Genomic DNA, 23,105 nt, shown 5'->3' with positions numbered 1-23,105 from the left:
AGTTCAATTACCTAGTTAGACGTTCTTAAAATGACATCTACTGCTTATACCTTACCGGAAAATCCAGAATCTATGAATATACAAATGTCAAGATTTATCATACTTCACTGAAAAGTCCATTGTCTGTTTACTCATCACACTTGTGTAACTTGCATATTGGACCACGATTGGCTTTCAAACTATTTATTATGTCAAAAATCTTGCTCACACTGCCTTTAAACTCAGATTTACTGTAAACATGGAGAAACTTTCCTCCTTCGGGAGATGAATGTGAAAACAGCCTTCTGGTGCACAGTGCAGTCAAACATCAAAACTGAAGTAACAATAAGCAAAACACATTTTTGTGTGGAAGGAGACTTTAAAGGATAGGTTTGCAATTTTTCAAGTCTGTCTTAAAACAATAGTCAGGTGTCCATATGAACATTAAAACAGATTTTGCTTGCTGCAATAGTTCCTCCTGCTCATACTGTCCATTAGAAGATCCCTTCCAAACACAATGTGAGTAGGGGACAAAATGCACAGTTCTCCCTTTGAGCAAAATGTATTAAAAGGTTTATCTGAAGTTAATATGAGGCTTCAGCTGTCTGAGTTATTCAAATAAAGTGGATATCTTCCACAGTTACAGTCTTTTTAGTAAATAATTCCCTCTTTGTGTCTCTACAGACACTGTTTTTCTATTGAGCTGCAATGGAAGGATCGTAACAAAAAGAGGACATCACAAAAACACTACTAATAACTTTTAATAACTTTTAAATACATTTTTTGCACAGAAGAAGGCATGTGAATTTTGTCCCTCATCACTTGCATCAAAAGTGCATTATGAAGGGATATCTGAATGACCAGCATGAACTAAGAGGAATGATTGAAGCAAGAAAAACGTGTCAATGTTCATTTGGGCACCTGACTGTAGCTTTAGAACTGACTTGAGAAATTGTGCACCTGTCCTATAAGCGTCATTTCATCGTGATTGGTGGGATTGTCTACATCCCTCCCTCCTGTTTCTACCCTTGAATGTCCAGCAGATGTCGGTGTTGTGTCGTTGGAGCTGCTGTGTTGTGTTGGCGGGGTAGTGTGTGTATGTGATGGGGAGGGGGGGGGTGGGGGTCAGCTGCTGCTGTCCGGCGTTTAGCGAGATAGCTCGGCTGTACTGTGCAAGCAGCGGCTAACAAGATGCACACGGCTATAGCTGTGTACAATATAGAGGTACCTGCAAGCTAGTATAGGTTTATGAAAACAGAAAAAAAACGGCCGACATTGTTCGACACAGACGCTAGCAGAAATGGCCGGAATTATTAAGAAGCAAATTCTGAAACATTTGTCAAGGTAAGTGTCATCTTTGGCTTTGTGTTAGCCGGTTAGCCCAGCTGGATGGTTGCTTTAACGCTCCTGACAGCAACACTGTCAACCTTAGTAAGCTAGTAACGTTATTTGGCATCTTACACGTAGGCACATTTATTTCCACACTGGTTACCATTTAGCTTCACGCTACATGTCGGTCGGAGCAGCCACATGAGAATAATATTACGGGACAATAAAGGGACAGTGAACGCAGCAAATCACCTCAACCTGAACCAGACTGATAAACGTTATCTACACCACCTCTCACAAGTGTATACATGTGTTTTCTTAACAGCGTCATAGGCTGTAAACTGCCTTAATATGCCGTTATATTAGATTCGCAGGGCCTAAAACACCCCCTCACCACTTTTGAAAGAGCTCTGCCTATAACTCATAACCCAAACCATTGAATTTATACCCAGTCCAGCTTAAAAATAATGGCATCGCCTCAAGGAAGGAGAAAGAAAAGCAATTTTCTATATAGAGAAAGGGAGTATTTGAGCTTTAACAGACGTGTCCTCTTAAAGCAGGGATGGTCTCCGACGTAAATTCAAGTAATCTGGCTTCTAAAGGGCTTTTCTGTCATTAGCTCAAACTCTGGGGAAGATTGAGTTTATTCAGTTTGGCTGACTGTACATGAATGACTGTTGTCAGCTGAGGATTGCTGAGCAAAGTTACTAATGTTCTTACAGTCTTAATGCAATCACAGTCTGAACAAAAAAAAAAAAAAATCCATACTCTGACAAATATTGTGTTGCAGTCACTTTCAGTATCCTCTCTAGAGCTCTGCAGCCGTCTCTACTCCTGGTTTTACTTCCTTTAGGCTATATGTAATTCTTTTTTTTGTGTGTATTTTATTGTGGCAATGCATATTATATGTTGTGTTGCTCAGGGTTTGGCACTGCTGACAGTTGTTAAGAAATTCATTTGGGTGGTAGTGCACTGTTGTAATGTGTTCAAATGGTCCACAGCTGTTTGGGGTAAAGTTGATAATGAGTCTGGTCAGTAGGTGTTTGCTACGTCAGAGGCTTTCTATTAGACTGACTTAAATTTTCCACCTCACCGTTGTTCTCTGTCCCTGAATAATTAAAACAATTATTTACACCAGATAAGACACAGTGGACACATACTTGGAAGGTAGATATTCAAGCATGTAAATGTCGTGGACCATAGTTTGGGCTTTATAGTCCAAACATCTCTTCAGTTATCTTACATCCTGCCGTCAGGAATAATCACTTTAAACCATCTTGAGTTTATTCTGTCATTGTTTCCTATTTTTTTGTTTCTGTATTAGTGGCTGACTCAGTGTAGCAGTATTCATATAACAGTATGGTCATTTTAAGACAGGTAAGATGATGACAAAATGAAATCATCAGGCCTACCTGCAATGCATCCCCGTTAATAGCAGGAATCTTTATGTTAAAGTTAACAACCACTGCTGTAAACATACAAACCAAGCATATAACTAAGATTATATTCAATTAATTATTCAGTCACTAAAGGATAGTTGGATTTCATTGAACATTTCAAGACTCATTCGTTTGTCCAAAATGTTTTGGTTATTTTTTATTTGTGAAACCAAACGGTTTGTGCTTTTGGCCAACTTTGCACAATGACCTCTTTCTTGCCTTTGATAAGCTCTGGAATTTCTGCAGTCTTTAAACCATGCTAATCTGAGCAATTAGCCTAAGTTGCTAATTTTTTGGAATAGTCTTACCACTGCTTTTGCTCTAATGTAGGTCTTAATCATGAATGCCAGTAAATCACTTCCCTACAGTCTTATCTTCTTGTCCAAAAAGCAATTGTAATACAATACACAGTGTTGTATAGCTGAGTCAAAGCTAATTTGTGAAATAGCCCTGCAGCTCAAGTGCAAATCATTAAAAGTCCTTGAAGATTGTAGAAGTCGGCATGAAATATTCACATTAGGAGAGCAAAGCTATTGTGTCCACAATAGCAGAAGTGTGGAGCCGTTATTTTGTTGTTCCGTACAAAAGGGAAAGTTAAACTTTGACTGGCTTATCAGGTTTTATCAGGAACAGCATGGCATTAGCCCTAACAATGTTAAAAGTTTTGACAAATAGGTCCACATTCACATGTCGTCTCATTAGTTTAATTCAAATCATTAATTAAATTGTGAGTCACACTCTGTAGCCCTTTTGCTTGACATTTAGTCTGCTGCTTTTTGTGCCATGTGTCTCGGTTAATGTCTGAAATGTCACAGAGACTTGTCAGAACAGTGTTCAGTCATGTGGTGTATGTGAAATTAAAATACTTAAACTAATTGATTTGCACCGATTGCTGCTATATTCACCCCGTGTGTGTGGTTGAAGCTTATTCCTGGCTGCTGCAGCTGTCTACATTAGCATCATCGTATATGTTAACCTAGATGAGGAGTACTACTGTGTGCATATAGAAAGCAGGCTGCTTTGGTTTCTCAGGATGACTCATTCAGTTGTACCACTTTAAAAACATCTTGGCCAAGCTGCATAATTCAATTTTGTGTCTTTCTGTCTCCTAGATCATCACTGACGTATATGTCAGGTTATTTGAAACAGCCTTTTCTTGGTTTGGCTTTTTCCCACTGTAAAACATTTTATTATAACATTTTCTCTGATTCTCTTTTTGTTTAGGTTCACAAAGAATCTGTCCCCGGACAAGATCAATCTGAGTACGTTGAAGGGGGAGGGGCAGCTGTCCAACCTTGAGCTCGATGAGGAGGTTCTGCAGAACATGCTTGATCTGCCTACCTGGCTGGCTGTCACTCGGGTTTACTGCAACAAAGCTGCCATCAGGGTATGTTTTAGACTAGTCAAACCTGATTGTGTAGCTGGTCTGGCAGGTGAGGTTGTCAGAGGAACAGAAAATCTTGGAAATTCTCCTGTATGCCATTGTGAAACTGAACAAAAGTGTTCTGTTTATTTATGCCAAAAAGCTTGCTTCTGATATTCAGAGTGCATAAGCGTCACAGAGGAAATGAGCAGTTGTGGTCCCACAGAGATAAGCTTTGCTAGAGGCGCTGCTGAGAACGTTATGAGCCTTCAGACAGCACTGGTTGTTGATAATAGAGGCAAACCATGATCCAGAGGGACACAAAAGGCCAGAGGCTAAAGTGATCCTGAGATATACTGGCAGGTGAACATTGAGCTTTCTGGATGGCGTGTTTGTGTTCCCAAACAATCCCAATAATAATAATAATACATGTTTAAAACAGTTTTAAAAAATCATGATTCAATATTAGCAACTGTATTACATATATAGTATATATGTAATGCATGCATCATGTTTGCAGCCGTACTGTATGACGCTAACACTGACTAAAATATCTAAACCCAAGAAACAATATTTTTATACCTGCACCAGTAATTTTCTAGATGTTAGGTGTGTGATTTTATACACATTTCCCCTGTGAGAGTCCAGTCCAGAGCTGCAATAATTAGTCGATTAATCGGTTAGTCGATCAACCAAGCAACTATTTTGATAATTGATTAATTTCTTCTTTAGTTCTCTATGATAGTAAACCAGATCTTTGGGTTGTGGGCTGTTGCTCGGGACAAAACAAGATATTTTAAGATGCATCTTTGGCGATTTATTTCGATTTAGATCAATCGACAATGAAAATAATCTTTAGTTGCAACTGTAATTCAGTCTGACATATTAAGGGCAGAAATTGTGTAGCATTTTGTTTTATCGTATTTTCTTCCTGCTTTAGAAAATCATTTAAAACGTCTTAAATGGCTAATCTCTCTTTTAAAAAGCCAAAATACTCAGAGCCAGATATCTCAGACTGTTGCGGTACGTTAGTGTACACAAAACTCCCCCGTCGTTGCCATGCTCTCAGAGATAGTAGCTATTTATCAGATGATTTCTATTATGATAATAATGATGTTTTTAAAAAGTTTGGTGTCACAACAGTAGTGAAAATGCTCCTCTGAAAGTGAATAAGGATCTACTTGATGCTGCTGATGCTGGATTATTCATTAGTTTTGGTTGTTCTTGATATCAGTGTTGCATTTGAAACTCTATAAATGTCAGTTTCAGGGATTGTTTTAAACTGCTCTGTGTCATCTGCATCTTGTCTTTAGACTTTAACCTCCAGTGTTAGTCAGTGACTATAGCTCTCCTGCTTTAGGATAGTTCTGCAAGTCCCTGTGGGGCAGTGTGAGATTCTCCTTTTATATTTTACTGTTGCCGGGCATCGATCAACATGACAAACACATGTTCAGTTCTCATTACTATGCAGATAACACACAACCCCTCCTATCTTACAACCCACAGGAAGCCAACTGCTTACATCACCGCTTTAAGACACAGCTGGATGGCTCAATGACCGCCTGAGGCTGAATGCAGATAAAAACGGAAATTCCTGTCATCAGTCCTGCAAATGTAAATGCAGGAATTACTAGCAAAAGTGGTTAATTAGCCCAAAATGTGGTCAAACACTTTGTGATCTTTACAACAGTGTTCTCAGCTAAGATAAGTGTGTTAAAACAGTGATGCAGCCTCATTCGTTTTAGCTTTGGTTGGAACATCTTTACCATCAAAGCATTCCTGTCATCTGAAAACCATCCATCCATGCATTCCAAGAATCGACATATCACATCTGTAGACAGCTGTAATGCTCTGTGCTTTAATTGGTAAAAACGTCATTTACACGCCTTGGGTTTATGCAGAATTCAGCAGACTTTTGAGCGGTGCCACGAAACCCTTACTTAACTAGATAGATGTGAGGTTTGGAATGAATTAGAAGTTTTTATGGATCACTTTAAGCTATGTTTAGATCTGACTAGTCAGTGTGTGTCCTCAGAGTTCCTCAGATGATGTCTTACTCATGTCCCCAAGTCAAGGGTGAAGGTTTTTGTGGTTTTCACTTCTAGAACCACCAGAGGAGACCAGACTGGTGAAACTACTGATGTTATTTAAGTCACTTGTGAAAATGTGTTGCTATGCAATCTTTTGTTGTGACTTTTAGCCTTTTTTTAGTACTTGTTAACCCTTTAGGATTTCAAATATAATGGTCATTTGTGGAGCTGCAGTGATAAGTCAATTTACTTTAATAGTCAATCGACTGAAAATTAATCTGTGACTATTTTAATAGTCGAATAATCGTTTTAGTCATTTTTTAAAGCAAAAATTACAAACATTTACTGGTTGCAGCTTCTCAAATGTGAGGATTTTAAGCTTTTAAACTGATTATCTTTTGATTTTGGACTGTTGATCAGACAAAACAGACAAAGATGTCACCATGTGTTCTTCAAAATTATTATAACAGGCATTTTTCTCTGTTTTCTGACATTGTATAGACAAAAATCGGGACAATTATTGTCAGATTCATCAATAATCAAAATAATCACCAGTTGCAGCCCTAGTATTTGTATGTCCTCTTATTTCCACTTCTTCCTTATCATCTAATCATGAATTCATACCGTGTTGTTTGAGTTAATTGAGTACATTGTGTAATAACTTTGTAATAGTAGTAATAGTGGTAATCAGTGGTTGATACTAAATTTATTAAGCAGAAGTTGCAGTGTGACTCCAAATATTCCTACAGCTTGTCAGTTGTTGTTGTAGCTCTTGTGTCATGTTGTGGGAGCTTGACGGTCACTGTGCCCTTGTGTCCAGTGAATGATAAACAGTGCAGAGTGCTGTGGCAAGTGTTTGCGACTGACTCTGTTGACCTCGCTGTCCTGTCTTTTCAGATACAATGGACAAAGTTGAAAACAAGCCCCATCTGCCTGGTAAGGACGTTGTTATTTCTGTCTTACTCAAGAGTTCTTGCACAATGCAGCAAGATTAAGCTCCTCCATTCATGTTGTAATCCATAAATAGCCTTAAACTTTGGCGTTTTTTCTAGCAGACTCTGTATTGTTATTATACTCTTTTGTGATGCTGCTCCATAGGTTATGTTCTCTGTGCTGTTATCATTAGTAAATGTTAGGCTACTACTCAATTGAATAGTACTTTTTCCTCTTTTGTGCAGTTCCTGGATAAGGTAGAGGTGGAGATGAGGACATGTGAGGAGCCACGTCCACCGAACGGCCCCTCTCCTATAGCTATTACAGCAGGCCAGAGGTAAGCCTGCGTACATCCTGTGTATAACCTGTTTAGCCATAATATCTGATTTGTAGACGGTGCCTTCACTCACATTTACATTTATCATTTATAGTGAGTACGGCTTTGCTGAGAAAGTGGTGGAGGGCATGTCTGTTAAGATCAACTCCATCACCATCAAGGTGCAGTCTCGTGCCTTCCACGCCTCCTTCGAGCTCTGGCAGCTACAAGGCAACAGCCTCAACCCCAAATGGCAGCGCAGTGACCTCCGCTACACTCGTGTTACCGACCCAAAGAGAGGAGAGGTACCGTTTTCCTCTGCCCATCCAGCTTTAACACTGTTCTGTCTGGAAGTCCTATGTGACGCCGGGCAACAGAAACAGTGTGTGCTCATTACGCCTGCAATAAATCATTTAATCAAGCCAATTGTGGTCCGTATTAGCTGCAGGGGTTCTATATTGAGATGAACAACCTTTCAAAATTAGATCTTGATGTCCGTTTAAAGGGAAATGTGACTGTTGCTTTTTTTGTTCTTTGTGGGTCATTGGCTATGCCACACCAATCATTCTCCATCGATTCCAAGTGTAGGAACATGGTGTGCTTGTTTGTCTAATAGTGTTTTCGTTGGTGTTTTATCATAACCGGATGATACAGTGTATTTATTCTCTCTCTCAGGTGTTGACATTCAAAGAAATTAACTGGCAGAGTCTACGAATCGAAGCAGACGCCATCGAGAGTGACGACCAAGACCTCGGTAGCACCCCGTTACGTCTCATCACTAACCAGGGACGCATTCGCATCGCCCTAAAACGCAGAGTAAGACTTTTTTTTCTGCCATTCATTTACTGTTCTGTCATGGAATTGGTCAGAAACTTGAACTCATCTAAATTGCAAATGATTTGTCACAAGTCTTTAATTCTTCATTGTTCTATCTAGATAAAGGACTGTAATGTGCTGGCATCCAAGCTGCTTTTCATTCTGGACGACCTGTTGTGGGTACTGACGGACTCTCAGCTCAAAGCCATCATCCATTACGCCAAATCTCTCAGCGAGGCCATGGAGAAGTCTGCTCAGCAGAGGAAGAGCATGGCTGCTGAATCCTTGCAGGTCCTTCAATACCTACTTCCTGTTTACTGATGTTTTAAATAAAACCCAATGTAAAGAAAAACATACTTTAAATGTTGTAACTACAGACTCCATACATTCAATTAAAAATCAACATCATCTGAGCTTAATTCATCTGAAGTCATGTTGCTAATAACATAAACAATATCATCGATATATTCAAGTGTCCAGTGAGCCATGAAAGTGAGCCAGCTTGCACGATAACAGGACGCTGAAACTGAAGTATGCAAATGGCATTCAGCCACCATCCGTTTTATCATTTATAGCTGATCTTTTCCTACTTGATACGTCAAAAGGTCCAACATGAGACAAAGTAAATATTTAAAACAACAAACTGAAAACTCTGACTAATAAACCTCAGAGGCTTTTTGTGTGTCTGTTGTTCATCTGGTTTGCAGTTTCATTATGACAACACACAGCAGTTAGTGTTGTGTCATAAATTCAAAATAAGTTGCTACAGGACTATTTCTGGATATGTTTCACATATATTACAGGTCAAGCTTGTTTTTGTATCATTTATGTTGCAAGATTTTTTTTTCCTTTTTTTGTTGAACTTTTTCCTCTTCTGTATTTTAGACCGCCCCTCCATCTCCTGGCCTCCAGAACCTTTGGACAGAGCCCCCACCCGCTCCTACTGGCACCCCCAGCAACATGAGTCAATACTTTGATCTCTTCGACGTAAAGGAATCTTCTTACCACACCTTCATATCCCGCTTAGACTTACACGTATGCAACGACAGCTCTTCAATGGATGACGGTTAGTTGGATTAACTGTACTCACCGTGTGCTTAAAAATGATCAGCTTGTAGTTTTTTATTGTCTTGTAACTTGAGTGTATTTATTCTGCTTTAACTTCAGCAAAAAGCCAAGATTGTGTGCTCAAAGTGATCCGTTGTGAAGCATTTTAAGGATAATTACTGTGAAGCTGTTTTTTTAATATTTATCATGTGATATCGTATAGATGAGCCTCCTCCACCGGGCTTGCAGGGTGCCATGCAGCTGACCTTCAGGAAGCTGGGTTTTGACTACTATCCCGTCCACAGACCTGGTGAGTGTGATGTATGGCTCTCTCTCTCTGTCTCTCTCACCATATTTAAACTTCAGTTAACCCCCGAGGCTCTGCACTGCACCCACTGAAACCACCGCATTCATTCAGGACTAACTGTTAGGAGGATTACTATTCAAGCAGACTAATGGCCTGGGAGAGCGTGCCCAGTGCCATTATTCTTTGTGGAATTCCTGAAGTGCAGAATGTAGAAGAGCAGAGTCGCCCCTGGAGCTGATTATAGTCAACAAAACAAGGCCTGGAAAAAGAAAGCTTTTATTTAGGTTTTATGGTTGATCAAGAAGTGAAACATGTTCATATTTACACAGTATTTATATACAACCACACAGTGTATGCACAAATGTATGAATACTGGCTTTGAGGTATTCAAACTCTGTAGCTTTGCCACATTTTAGTGTGTAAAAGACTTTAAATGAATTCAAGAGGTTGCATCCTAATTATTGTAACTAGATACAATAGTATAGTACCCGCACATTGAATCAGAGCTCCCTTTTCTTTATTTGCAACATTTTGACCAACTGCAGGTCTTCCTCCTACTCCTCGTATCTAGTTAATTTGTTTTTGTATCCAGCACCCCACCCCACTGAGGATTTGTGGATGTGCACACGACTGCTTTGTTTCATCCTAATTAATTTGCCATCAATTTCCACATGATGCACCGTAAGAACAAACGAAAGACCTTACAAATTTACAGAAATATCTCACTTACTCAGTATGCATTTAGAGTTTTTAGCCTTGCAGTTTTAATTTTGTCACCTGACCTTTTTGGATTTTATTAGAGGCAATCTTTGTTCTATGTTGTATTTACCTTTTTTGTTTGTTTGTTTTTCTTTTCTTTTATCCCTAATTTCAATTTTTAAATTACTTTTAAGCCTACAGTTAGAATCAGATTACATACAAGGAATTTGGGTGTTTTTGTGGTGTGTAGCTGTCAAAAATACACACAAAATTAAGAAATCTTAAGAAGAAGAAAAATGGAAAGTATAAAATATATTCTGGTGAGAGGAGCAGCTACAGATCCAATTTTAAATATTAAATAGAAGAGATTGAGATTATTGTACAGGATACATTATTTATAATAATAGTAATACAAGTCGGTACATGCCATGTACGACTGTAGATCACCGTGGGGGGATACAGTGGGGGGGGGGGGGGGGGTAGAGTTCGTGTCAGTGGGGAGTGAGGTTTTGGTCTTCACAGACCTCAGCCTCTTGCTTGAGGGGAGCATTTCAAAAAGTTCATGTCCGGGGTGGGAGGGGTCAGCCATGATCTTTCCTGCTCGCCTCGGTGTCCTGGAGGCGTGCAGGTCCAGGAGGGACAGCAGATTGCAGCCAATCAGCACAGTGGATGATGCGCTGCAGTCTGCTTTTGTCCTTGACAGTCGCAGCAGCGTACCAGATGGTGATGGAGGAGGAGAGGATGGACTTAGTGATGGAGGTGTAGAAGTGCACCATCATTGACTTTGGCAAGTTGAACTTCAGCTGCCGCAGGAAATACAAGTTTTTTTGGGGGGACGGGGATGATGATGGATGTCTTGAAGCAGGGTGGTACGTGGCATGTCTCCAGTGAGGTGTTAAAAATGTCTGTGAACACCGGAGACAGCTGGTCAGCACAGCGCTTCAGGGTGGAGGGAGAGACAGACACAGACAATGATTGCTAGATTGTAAGTGCTTTTTTATACTGCTCTTATACAGCTGATGGATGTCGACACTGGGAACGCCACAGTGGAGCCATGGAGGCTCAGGCCCAGTGGGCTGGAAAACTGCTGCAGGAGTACCAGAGGAGAGCAGAGGCTTCTGGGTTCCCTGGGCCACATACTGAGGGGCCAAACAAGGACTGCCCTGCAAAGACAGTTCAAGGTATGAATGCAGAATTAATGTTAAGTTCTGTCTTGTTGTAAGATTTTTTTTTCTTTCCAGATTTTTAAACAAAGATGATAGATGCGGTAAAGCAAAAAAATTCAATCTTAAAATTGGAAATAGTAGTTTGCGACAACAATTGCAACGCATGGTCAACTTACTAGCTTTATCCGTAGCTTTCAACCGTGTCAGCTCGGATTAATTGTCAATGAGATGGATCTATAGTTAACTTTTGAGCCAACATGAATGAAGAAAAGTGCTTAAAGAGCCTACATGTCAACAGGTCTATCTCAATGTCAACTGAGCAAACCCCATCTGCTGATGTGATATAAATTAAAGCTCCAGAAAAAGCTAGCAAGTGGACCAGAGTTGTTGTGAGATTATATAGAGATACTCAGAAGTCAGCAAAACAACTAAGATGCAATGAACGACACAATTAAAAAAAACTGAAATAAATCATATATACATGTTTACCTTATTTACTATATCTGTTACACAGTCATGAAACTTGAAAGCTATGACACCATCCACCATACGAATCAACATATGACTCAGGAACAGTAACATTTTTATGATAAGAAAGACACAAATCCTAATCTGTAAAACATCAGTGTCATGATCTAACAATGTAGCAGACTCGCTCATGCAGAAGAATGTAATTTTATCTTTTACAAATGGTTTCCTCTCCCTTGTTAATGCTTTAGATGGACAGTCTAGTCCCAAGTCAAGCACCTCTGACAAAGAGCAAACATCCAGCAGGAACTCTTTGACAGCTCCTTCAGGGTCGTCACTGAAGAGGCTGCGATCGAGCTGCGTGGTGGTCAGGATGGATGACGTGGACATTCACCAGGCAAGCTTTAATCATCAACTGATTTGATTTACCTGCTCTAACAGAAGCCTGAAGTCTTCAATAAATGGAGGGAGGGACTTCTGTTCCTCAGTGGAAGCAGTCAGGCAGGAAGTCTACAATTTTGGCACTGACAAAACATTGCAAGTTTTGTACTATTTTATAATCACCGTAGTTAACAGAGATTATTTTAATATAGAGGACAACTCCTGTTCTATAATCTCTTAAAGAAATGACACAAAAAATGATATTCCTAGATGTTACCACCAGCTCCCTAATGTGGACTGCATGCACGACGTGACTGTTTGCAGTTGTTACAGTGGCAAAGACAATTATAGACACTGAAGAGTGCTTGTGTAAAGAAAAGTTGGTACTTTTTGTTGATTAAAGGTTTTCTGTGACAACAGTGTGCCTAAAAATACTTTTTACACTAAATATAGGTACAGATGAGTCTTCATTCAAAAAGATGGAAATCATGACTTAGTCACAACGTTACTGACCACAGGCATTATTATCAAGATGGACCCTAAGTGACAAACACAGTTATTTTTAAAGGTATACTATGCAGGATTTGTCAGTTGGTGTTTGTAAACACAGAGCAGTCAAAGTTGGCCCCTCCTCCTGAGTGAGTGAGAGAGAGAGAGCAGCGGTAATTGAGTGAGCTAGAGAATGAATGAAGAGAGTGAGTGGTATAGTATACCTAAAGAGTTAAAAATCATGTAAATTATTTGCTCTTTTTCAAAAACACTTGCAGTTAGCTCAAACAGGAAAAAGGCGTGTCAGATTAGCAGCCTTGGAGGCATCCGCTTGACAGGCTTTACAGAAGGAACAAAAGTCTCTTTCAGACCAGCCATCTGATATATTTCATATCAGATGGCTGGTCGATATACTGATGTGATGACGTGTAAATTGTTTGGCATCAAACTGCCCTCCAGGCTAACTGTAGCAAAAGAGGATATACAATATACTTCTGTCATAATCGCTGTGCTCAAAACCACAGACTTGTTCTGTAGAAAGTAAAAGTTGGTTTTACTTTTTGTATGTTTAAGCAAAATGATTCCTGAAGTCAGTGAAATAACTTATTATGCCTTTCATCTTAGACTGAGAACCCCCTGCTATTTCTAACCACGCTGTCTCTGTTTCTACATTTTCACTTTGGACATGTCACACTTTTCATCCTAAACAAATGAAGAACCTTTTCAGTGTTATTTTAAGTGTAAGATACTTGTAGTTCCTCTTTCAAAAGAACAAGAGACACCCATTGGAAATTATGTTCATTCCTGGGTCTCCCCCTTCGTTTTGTGGCAGGAAGTCTTGATGTTGATGATGACTCAGACAGCACACTCAACTTTTGTTGAGTAATTGTGTCCATTTATTTTGCTTTATGTAGTGTCTCATATGACACACTGAATTATATTTCCATCATTGTCCTAACCTCCTCACTTCCACATTCAGGTGTCTACAAGGGGCCGTCAAAACAAGAAGACCCAGTCTTTGTTGTCCTGTAACCGTAAAGTTCTGCGTTTGCCAGACAACGTACCAGCAGTTCATCTGCAGTTTACTGAATACTACTTTCCTGACAACCCCAGTTTATCAGGTATCATGCAACTGTATTTAACTACTGTATATCAGGTGTACTCATATATTGTGCTTTAAGGTTTGTATAACGGTCTTGTTAAATTTAAACCTAACTTACTAGCAGCCTCATACATAATTGTTATACATTGTTATTATAAACCAGCCTGTAATTTCTTGTATCAGCGTCTCTTGCCTTTTTTTCTTCTTCCAGTGCCCACCTCAAACCTGTATGCCCAGGTAAACGGCCTACAGCTTTGTGTGGACCCAGCCAGTGTGTTATGGATCAATCTGTTCTCCAGGGGTCTTCTGCACACTCTGGACCAGGTCAAAGCTTTCTACCATTTGCAAGACAGCAGCAAGGCTGAAGAGCACGTAGACATTCGTATGGATGCAGCTCAGCTCAAGGTGAATACACAACTTTTTTTTACATGTTAATGGTGTATTTGTGTAGCCCATTCACTCTCTCATCAGCATGTTGCAATCTATACAAAATGATGAAAATTTCTGTTTTTTATTACTTTCTATAGCTTATAATTCCCTTGGATTCTTCCATATTGGACCATCCGGAGCGTCCACAGTCCCTCTCTGTTACTGTACCCCAGATGGTTCTCAGCAACACACGTCACTGCCCTCATGGCTCCAGAGCTGACCTCAACAGTACCTATGACAAGTTTACCAGCTGCTCATTCTTCCAGCCCACACCACCTTGCCCATACCCCAGAGACCAGAGTGCCTTCTGCCCGATTCCCTCCACCTTCCTCCAGTACGCTCAAGAGACGGAGCCTCAACCTCTGGACAGAAAGCGCCTACGGTCCCAGGACGTCTGGTCTCTCAGCCTGTCCCGTGTGACCCTAGGTTTTGATGGAGCTCGGCGACTCCCTAAAGGCAGAACCCAACCTTTTGTTGAGCCCTTTGCCATGTCTGTGTGGCTGTGCCAGCCCTCGGCCTTTAAATGTGGTTCATTGTCTTCCCCCTCTGACCCCAGCAGAGCCCACCAGCCCTCTTCACAGCAGGAGCCTCAGCAAGAAGACACTACGCTTGCCTCTGTCCACTTCCTGGCCCACGCCATCACCCCAGTGAAGATGTGGCTCAACCACTACCAGTATGTTGCCCTGCTGAGGATGAAGGATGCCCTGGCTCGGTTGGGGGCAGAGTTGGGCCGGGATGTACGAGATGTTAAGGAGGCTCATGGCCAGAAGGCAAAACCTGCCACAGTTTGTCTTGCCCTTCTGGTGGACTCAATGGAACTGGGTCTCCTGTTGCCCCCAGTCTGCACAGAGCCAGAGGAAGAGGTCCCCCACACCCCAGAGACAGACAGCCCCAGCATAACAGACTCTGACATCTCCCCCACTCATCACACTGCAGATATGGAGGACAGCGGGTTAGAAAACGGCATCTCCTCCATCAATACAGTTGTCACTGCGTTTGATCAAGATGAACAAGATGGGGTAGTGGAGGAGGCATGTGAGGCTGTGGAGGAGGGGTTGGAGGGGGATGGTCTGAAGGCACAGGAGGACACCCCTGTCCTCTCACCTCAGCTTTCACCTGGTCACTCCCCAGCCCTCTCCCGTGAACCATCCAACTTCAGCCTGGAGGGAGAGCTGTCGAGCGCCATTAACGTCACCAAGGATGTGACCAAAGACGCCATTAGTGCCTCATTGGACTTGACCAAAGGGGCGTTTTCAATAACAAAAGACGCCTTCAGCATGCTGAGTCGTGGCTCAGGGATGAGCAAATTGTTCAGTGCACAGGCAAAGTAAGTATTAGAAGAAGAAGTACTTTATTGATCCCCGTGGGGAAATTGATCCTCTGCATTTGACCCATCTTATACACACAATAGGAGCATTGGGCAGCGCTTAGGGACCAACTCCAGCTCTGCTAGTGCTCTCCTGCTGGGCTGTTGGCAACATGCTGTGCACCACATGCTTTTACTGGCTGTCCCTTAACAGCTCTGTTTGTGTGTGTGTGTATGTGTGTGTGTGCATTCATAGGGAACAGGTCCAACGTTCAGAAGAGTTCTCCCCCTCTCTGGCTGCCAGCCTGCGGCACCAGTCCATGAAGCAATCACCTTCCCAGCATTCCTTTGACAGTGCTATCTTAGATGGCAGCCTGCCTGATGAAAATCTCTCAGTGGACAGTGATGCCAGCGACAATTTTGTTGTTATCATGGATTCAGGTGCTTAAAATACTTCCAAGTTTCCAAAGTAATTTCTCTGAATAACAAAGGTGACATCTGCTGTAATTCGGTATCTTGTTTCCAGAGTCAGGTATGGAGTCCATGCGTCTCAACAGCAATCTTGCGGGCAGCCGAGGCAGCCCAGCCCCAGGGACAGACGGAGGTTCATCAGCTGACCTCAGCAGCTCCCTGTCCCAAAGTACCGAGGACGTGTCTCAGGATGTGGTGGGTTAATATGCTCGAGTAACTTTTGTCTAATTAAAATCTTGTCCTCAATAATTCTAACGATAAATGTAAACCTTCATTTCAAATATAAATGTACAGTGGTTTGAATGTGATCTGCTGTTTATTGTGATTATCTTGTGTTGTGCTGTTGTTACAGTCCTCAGTATTGTTACTGATGGTGAGGGGAACAGCCTGTACCGTGGAAGTAAAGGGAGAAGACCAAATTGTGGCTGTAGAAGCCCAGAATCTGAGCCCTGTACAAATGGGCAATGTCAGGGTGTCTGACCTGCTGGCTGGTCTCATACAAGGTAACCTAGATTATTGTTGCCACGCTGAACATTTTCCTATCACTTAACTCTTGGAAAAATAATTTCAGACATCTACCCATCAGTGCCACAGCTCATGTGAAGCACTGTTATTTTATTGTCGGTTTGCTAATGATATTATAGAAAAGCCTATATTTAGATTAGTTTGTGTTGTGGATAGGCTTAAGAAAAAGGGCAAAAGAAATGTTAATAAATTCTGGTCTAATGGTCTCCATAGTCATCTTGAAGTTCAGTTAAGTTTACCCATGTGTTAACATAATGATCTCTGTACAATCTTAAAATACAAGCAAGAAATAGCCCAGATGTCATCATAAAATATTGACTGATGTTAATCTCAGCAGTCAAAAGAAAACAAATCATCACATGCTTTGAGGATTAGCCGCACTGATGGTGCAGAGAGTTGGACAGTGTAGTGACAACAATAGGATAAGCACTTTATGCATTATCTCTTATGTTGTATATGTAAAATGCCCTGAAACATGAATAAAATAACTACATGTATACTTATTACAGTGTCCCATTAACCTGAGTGAATAACTTAATATATATAAGACAACTAAGAGTCTGTAGTCATGTTAGCAGCTCTGTGAGGCTGGACTTTCACAGCGGTGCTTTGAGCTAAATATGAAATTAAATTTTAAGCTGACAATAATGCTAAGATGAAAAGTGAAAGGATCACCAAAGTTATTACAATGTACCCCCTGAGGGGGACATGAATATCTGTACCAAATTTAATGCCAATTCTTGCAGCAGTTGAGACATTTCCCTTAAAACCAAAAATGTGAACCTCATGGTGACGTGAGAAGAAAAGTCAGGGGATCAACAAAGTCATTAGGATTCATCTTCTTGAAGACATGCATGTCTGTCCCAAATGTTGTGCCAATTCATCAAGAAGATGTTGAGATATTTCACAGGATAAGTGAAAACTAGTAAAAATAGTTGCTGAGGACTAAAGTGGTGAACCGACCGGGCGACATTGCCATCCACAGAAAAAAAGAGTCTCATTTAATCATAGAATGAAAAGCATGCAGGGATCATTTGCAGTGTAAAGTGCCCACATGACTTACAAATGTACCTTCTCCTTTGTTTTTGCAGCTCCAGGTGGGCCGGTCCAGAAGCAGGACAGGCAGGGTAGCAGGGGCTCTCCGGCAATGCGCATGCGAGCAGAAATGGGTCCATCTGCAGCCCGACACTCTGCTATGGCTGAGTCTTTGGGCTTCCTGGATATGAGAGTACAAGACTGCCAGGCAGAGCTGTTAGCCTCCACGGTAGCAAACATTGGGCCTTTTCTGGAAGATGAATTCAGTGTCGATGGTCAGCCAATGAAGTTACACATGAGCAACGTCACTATCACTATGAAGGTGGGTTGATGATACTGTCTGGATGACTGGAACAATATGAAGTAAAGGTCTACATTTGGTATCAACACACTTTGAATTTGCTCATTATAAGATGTTAGAAAATGCATTTTACATGATCATGATTTTAGAATAAAAACTTTACACATAGATTGGATGTAAGCTTCTTTTCCCCACACTTTCTGACTTTTGAGGAAAATGCACCAAATTGAAATATTGTAGACCTTGACTCTTGGACAGACTGTAATCTGGGTAGCCAGTGTTGAGGTATGTGGTTAATTATCATCATCCCTTCTTGTGTTTTTTTTTAGGATGATAGCCCCAAAATCTACCCCACAGCTCCTCAACCTGTCCCATCCACATTCGTTGTAGACCAGCTGCTTCTCGAGCGCAGTGACGATGGCATCATGAGGCTCAAAGGTGGGCGTGAAAAAAAAAAAAAAAGAAGTATTGTGTGTACAGTCAACCAGCAGGTTCATAAACTGTGAAACCACAAATCCTCAAGCTTACAGCATGAACTGTCACAACTTTACAGAAAGATGAACAGAAAGTGATCTTCACTCTTTCATTTCTGATTGCAGCTGAAGGTACAGACCCTAAAGCCTCAGCAGGTGTTCCTGTGGCTGAACCAGACAACCCACACAGTTCCTGCTCTGTTCAACAGCAGAGAGAGGTAGGACAGACCTAGTACAACCATATACTTACCAACCATATACTTAAGCTGAAGGATATAAATGTGTCTGCAGCCTATTTCTAGGATTTTAGAAACACTGAAGTTATGAGTTCTATATTTGGCTTTTTGGGATGTTTTGAAGAATGTTTTTTCTTTTTTTGCCTGGTTTGGTTGGAAAAATTCAGTGGTGTTACAGTTCAATCATTTCCAGACACATTTCACTTGAACGTTTTTTATATACAGTACCAGTCAAAAGTTTGGACACACTTTGTCATTCAAGTGAATGGGAAAGTGTCTCCAGACTTTTTACTGGTACTGTAAACATTACAGAACATTGACATAAAAAATGGAAACAAAGAAATTAGGCCCCTTAAAACAATGTTGATGATGAAATATTATGGAGTGTGTTCAGTTCATCTCATTTTATTTATCAAATTGTGCATCTATGACCATTTTCTTTCAGTCACACCAAAAAAAACCCATGATTGTGTAAGTAATGTAGTCAGTGATTATTATCTTGTAGACTGTTTACTCATCCAAATTTCCCCCAAAATTGAAAGTTAGTCATAGTTTCAGGTTGAAAACCTTTCACATCCTCCAAACTACTGAGGAACTCGGCGGTAGAGCTATGGCTTTGTCTGTTGGGGATCCACAAAACAGAAGGACCTCTTTGTTTAGTTTGTTAGTCATCATCAGTTAGTTTGTCATCAGTCAAGTGTTAAATCAAGATAATGCTTGCAAACAAATTTAGTAGCCATCAAAATAATATATTAACCATGAGGCTATGTATAGCTCTGTATTATAATACTATAACAGGGCTTTTGTCTTTTGTTTTCTTATATTTTTATTGCTGGGGTGAAGATTAAAAACCGAGCTGAATTAATCAGTCAGTCTTGAACACAGGTGTAATACTGGTATCCTGCTACTTGTCAGCTCTAAGATAGACAAGGCAGAGATTTGTTTAAGTAAACAGGATTGTATAATGGTTTTGTAATCACGCCTGTTGCCGTCAGTCAGAATCTGATACCCACGCACTTGATGTGTAGCACCTAGCCAAAGCATGCAGCATTAGCTGTAGCTGGAACTAACCACTCCAATAATCTTGCCGTTTTACAGAGACAAACCCTGGAGTCCAAGCTCTCTGATGCCCAGGTCGCCCTCACCCACGCCCTCAGTGACAGAGATCGCCTCCTTCTGGAGGTCAGGAAGTATGACCCCACGTTTACTCTCTGAGCCATTCTGTCTTTGACCTCTGAACCTCTCACTCCTCCTGCTGAGGAACAGCGACGGGATGTGTCAGGCTGAATGTCACCAACCAGCAAGACTCATTCAAAACATGTCCGGACATCGGACATGTTTGGAAAAGAAGATGAATCCAAGTTGTGGCTTTGGATCACTTCCTACTTGCTATAACTGTTGATTAGATTACAAAAGAGCCCCTACAACAATTACTAAAAGGGGAACCTGATAAACTAACTTATAGGTACATTACTGGTACTACTTTTATCTGGCAGTCTAGATATCCTTCACTACTGTACTAAACACAAATTATTCATGTTATTTCTCATCCAAATCAGTGTGTATGGTAAAGTCATTGTGTGGTTTCAGTGTTTGTCACAAAGCATGCAAGGGTAAATATCATTAAGCTTTAATTCTCTCCAGTTAATTGTTTGTGTTACAGAAATGTCACGTTGAGCACATGCCAAAACCTCCTTTTCACATGCACTGACACTGCCAGACAGCTGCTAGTCCATCAGTTGCTCGTAAAAAATGCAAACAAAAAAAACAAAACAAAACCCAACTTCCTGTCAAGCATGCTTTGTGAAGAGTGCTAATTTACACTTAGCACATTTACAAATAGACAGTCATAAAGCTAAATAGACTTAGTAATGTAGATTACCTCTGTTAGGTGTAAAATACAATTGATCCATGTGTTTCTTTTCATTTAAAAGTATTATACAACTATTATCAGCTGTTACTTGTTAATATGTGTTGTGAAATGTAGGGAAAACAATGCACTTTTTTTTTTTTTTTTTTAAAGCAGAGCTATACTGCTTTTATAGAGAGACGGATGCCTCTCAACGTCCACCTCGGTTGCTTCATCACCAGGGTCGGAACGGTTACACACTCTTAGCAAGTTCTCACCATTCTCAAAAAGCGGGTTGAATCATTCCCCAGTATTTAATTATTCTTTGAGTTGTGAAATGTTAATCATGATTCTTTTGTACTGTGAAACAATGCGCTCTGCGGTTGAATGTCCATTCAAGACGACACGCCTTTCGACCTCTCCCGGCGGCTCCGACTGGAGAGCAGGTCGCACTGTAGCTTCAGTGTTGTAATTGGGTTAGTGTTTTTACTCTTAACTCTCTGGTCTAAAGAGGTTTGAGATTATAGCTGCTGCCAGAGTTGTAATACTTGATCTCCTTAAAACTTTGTTTTGTAGCTTGCCAGGAAACAACTCAGAGTAGTGTTATTATTATTACCTCTGTACTCAGACATCATAAAGTTCATTCTTGATGTTTTATTTATTTGCATTTGTCAAAACATGTTTTTTTTTTGTTAGGCCTGAGTTACTATACAGTGTACTGAAGCCATATCAATCAAAGACAAATGACATTTTAAAAAGTTGTGGTACTGACAATGCATGTGCACACAGTGTGTCATGTCAATTACCAAATTCACTACGAAAAAAAAAACAACCCTATATTTTTCAGTATATTCAATCCTGATCTGCTGCAGGTTTTATCTATCAGGCCAGTTGCCAATCTAAATTTTTTGTCACTTTCTTTTTTTCCAAGCACAAATCTGTTACATGTATGGATTCAAACAGTGATGGGTTTGTTCATCAAAAAGACAATAACAGTGTAACATTCATGTTTATGAATGCTTTCTCTGTCAGCTATGTTTTATTAACAAATGTTCTGTTGTTTAATCTGCGGTTTAGCATTTTGCCTTTTGGAGGTATGCTTATCCATTTTTGTGGTTGCAAAACTGATAAAGCTACTAACCTTTCATTTCCATTCACCATTGTCTCAGCGTACACGGGTGACCTCTGGTGGCTGTGACCTGCCAGAACACTTCCCCATTCAGAGTATTTATTTTTTTCTTTCTTTTTTTTTTTTTAAATCTTTGGTTGCCTTGCAAGCTATGAATGATAGATTTGCATTCTTGTGGAGGAATGTAAAATATTTAAGCAATAGAAAGACAGCTTTGGTTTAACCAAAAAACACGACAACGAAGGGTAACACTACACATTTTTGATGTGGAATTCTATTATTATTTGGATGACTAATATCAAAAACAAATGATTCACCTGTCCATCAGGTTTCTATGTTTTCCCCTCAACTGCATGCGCACTCAACTCATCCTCAATCTGTCAGTGTAATAAAGCAGAGAGATACTGCCCTTTAACCTCAGTATCACTTATAGTTGTGATCTTTTTCTCAGCTTTTTGATGTTTATGTAGACAAAAAAAAAAAAATACAGTGGTACGAAACTGAACATCCCATGCTGGATGCAACATGTAGCTGTTACGTTTGTCTGGTCTCCATCCACGGTCGGGCCTCAGTGTTAAGTAGCATCTCTATTCTGCGGACAAACTGGTGCTCTGAGTTTCATCTGCTCATGATCTGTCAGACTAGACTTCCTTTGCACTCCAGAGCAGGCCAGGGTTTCCATAGCAGCACTTAACCCAGTGTGCCATGCAGGGAGGAGGATTGACAAGAGAGTGAAGCATGACTCACTTCAAGGTGTGTGTTGTTGTTCTCTCTCTCTAGATGCATGTGCTGGAATGATACTGTAAAGTCTATGCCTTGTGGATTACTTGCACTTGTGTGGTAAATTCACTGGAAATTGCACTTGTTTTAATGTAAATCACTTCAAAGGATTGCAGATGAGTCCCTGTTGAAATCTTCCTAAGTGACGCAAATGTTGAAGACCCTGTGGACAGTATTTTTTCAGTTGTGTAGAATAACATTCAATTTTGTATTGTCTTTATCACTTCATTGAGACTAATATAAACTTGGTTCTGTGAACCAAAGCTAGTATGTGGGAAAATATTTTAAAAGTGAAAGAATAAATGAGTAATTGCTGAACACATTTCAGTTGTGCCTTTAAGTTTTCATAGAGAATGCATGTTTCCATGTTGGGGAAAAAAAAAAATATTGCATCCACATTTTTGTTCTTATAAAACATTCAGAAGTGTAAGTCTGTAAGTCTCACTACAATTATTAGACTAGAGTGATCCATAGTTTGTTTGACTTTAACCTCAATAAAAAAATCCACATATTTCCAAATAAATTTGAATGTTTTTTTTTTAACTTTAGACTTGTGAGCAGAACTAAATCAATTGAAATGAGCTAAATGATGAGTCCAGTTTTGCCTGTAACAATTTTCCTGTAAATCTGGAAAAAACCATGCCTAATATACCTTCACAAAAAGCGATAAGACCATCATATGGAGTGAATAATGTCAAACAGTTGAG

At 40.3% G+C, this 23,105-nt stretch overlaps 1 protein-coding gene across 2 annotated transcripts in view; it reads left to right on the top strand.

Moving 5' to 3' along the window:
* Positions 1 to 20,655, top strand: part of uhrf1bp1 (UHRF1 binding protein 1) — a 38,318-nt gene extending 17,663 nt beyond the window's left edge. Inside the window, exons 1-21 of one of the 2 annotated variants that reach the window (XM_042408233.1) lie at positions 1,118 to 1,323; positions 3,972 to 4,134; positions 7,038 to 7,076; positions 7,319 to 7,410; positions 7,505 to 7,694; positions 8,065 to 8,205; positions 8,326 to 8,496; positions 9,091 to 9,271; positions 9,476 to 9,562; positions 11,275 to 11,439; positions 12,144 to 12,289; positions 13,742 to 13,883; positions 14,076 to 14,269; positions 14,392 to 15,620; positions 15,856 to 16,040; positions 16,126 to 16,265; positions 16,423 to 16,573; positions 17,687 to 17,952; positions 18,261 to 18,369; positions 18,531 to 18,622; positions 19,739 to 20,655. In XM_042408233.1, the coding sequence (XP_042264167.1) occupies positions 1,280 to 1,323; positions 3,972 to 4,134; positions 7,038 to 7,076; positions 7,319 to 7,410; positions 7,505 to 7,694; positions 8,065 to 8,205; positions 8,326 to 8,496; positions 9,091 to 9,271; positions 9,476 to 9,562; positions 11,275 to 11,439; positions 12,144 to 12,289; positions 13,742 to 13,883; positions 14,076 to 14,269; positions 14,392 to 15,620; positions 15,856 to 16,040; positions 16,126 to 16,265; positions 16,423 to 16,573; positions 17,687 to 17,952; positions 18,261 to 18,369; positions 18,531 to 18,622; positions 19,739 to 19,855 (4,044 nt within the window). In that variant the 5' untranslated portion in view covers positions 1,118 to 1,279 and the 3' untranslated portion in view covers positions 19,856 to 20,655. Of the gene's footprint in view, positions 1 to 1,117; positions 1,324 to 3,971; positions 4,135 to 7,037; positions 7,077 to 7,318; positions 7,411 to 7,504; positions 7,695 to 8,064; positions 8,206 to 8,325; positions 8,497 to 9,090; positions 9,272 to 9,475; positions 9,563 to 11,274; positions 11,440 to 12,143; positions 12,290 to 13,741; positions 13,884 to 14,075; positions 14,270 to 14,391; positions 15,621 to 15,855; positions 16,041 to 16,125; positions 16,266 to 16,422; positions 16,574 to 17,686; positions 17,953 to 18,260; positions 18,370 to 18,530; positions 18,623 to 19,738 lie in introns of those variants that run through there. The other variant, XM_042408234.1, reaches the window with a different exon arrangement.
* The last annotated feature ends 2,450 nt before the right edge of the window (positions 20,656 to 23,105 follow it).

This window comes from Thunnus maccoyii, chromosome 4 (genome assembly GCF_910596095.1).
Source record: "Thunnus maccoyii chromosome 4, fThuMac1.1, whole genome shotgun sequence".
NCBI classification, from domain to species: domain Eukaryota; kingdom Metazoa; phylum Chordata; class Actinopteri; order Scombriformes; family Scombridae; genus Thunnus; species Thunnus maccoyii.
Note: the sequence above shows the minus strand (reverse complement) of the source record. Positions and strands in the feature narration are given on the sequence as shown.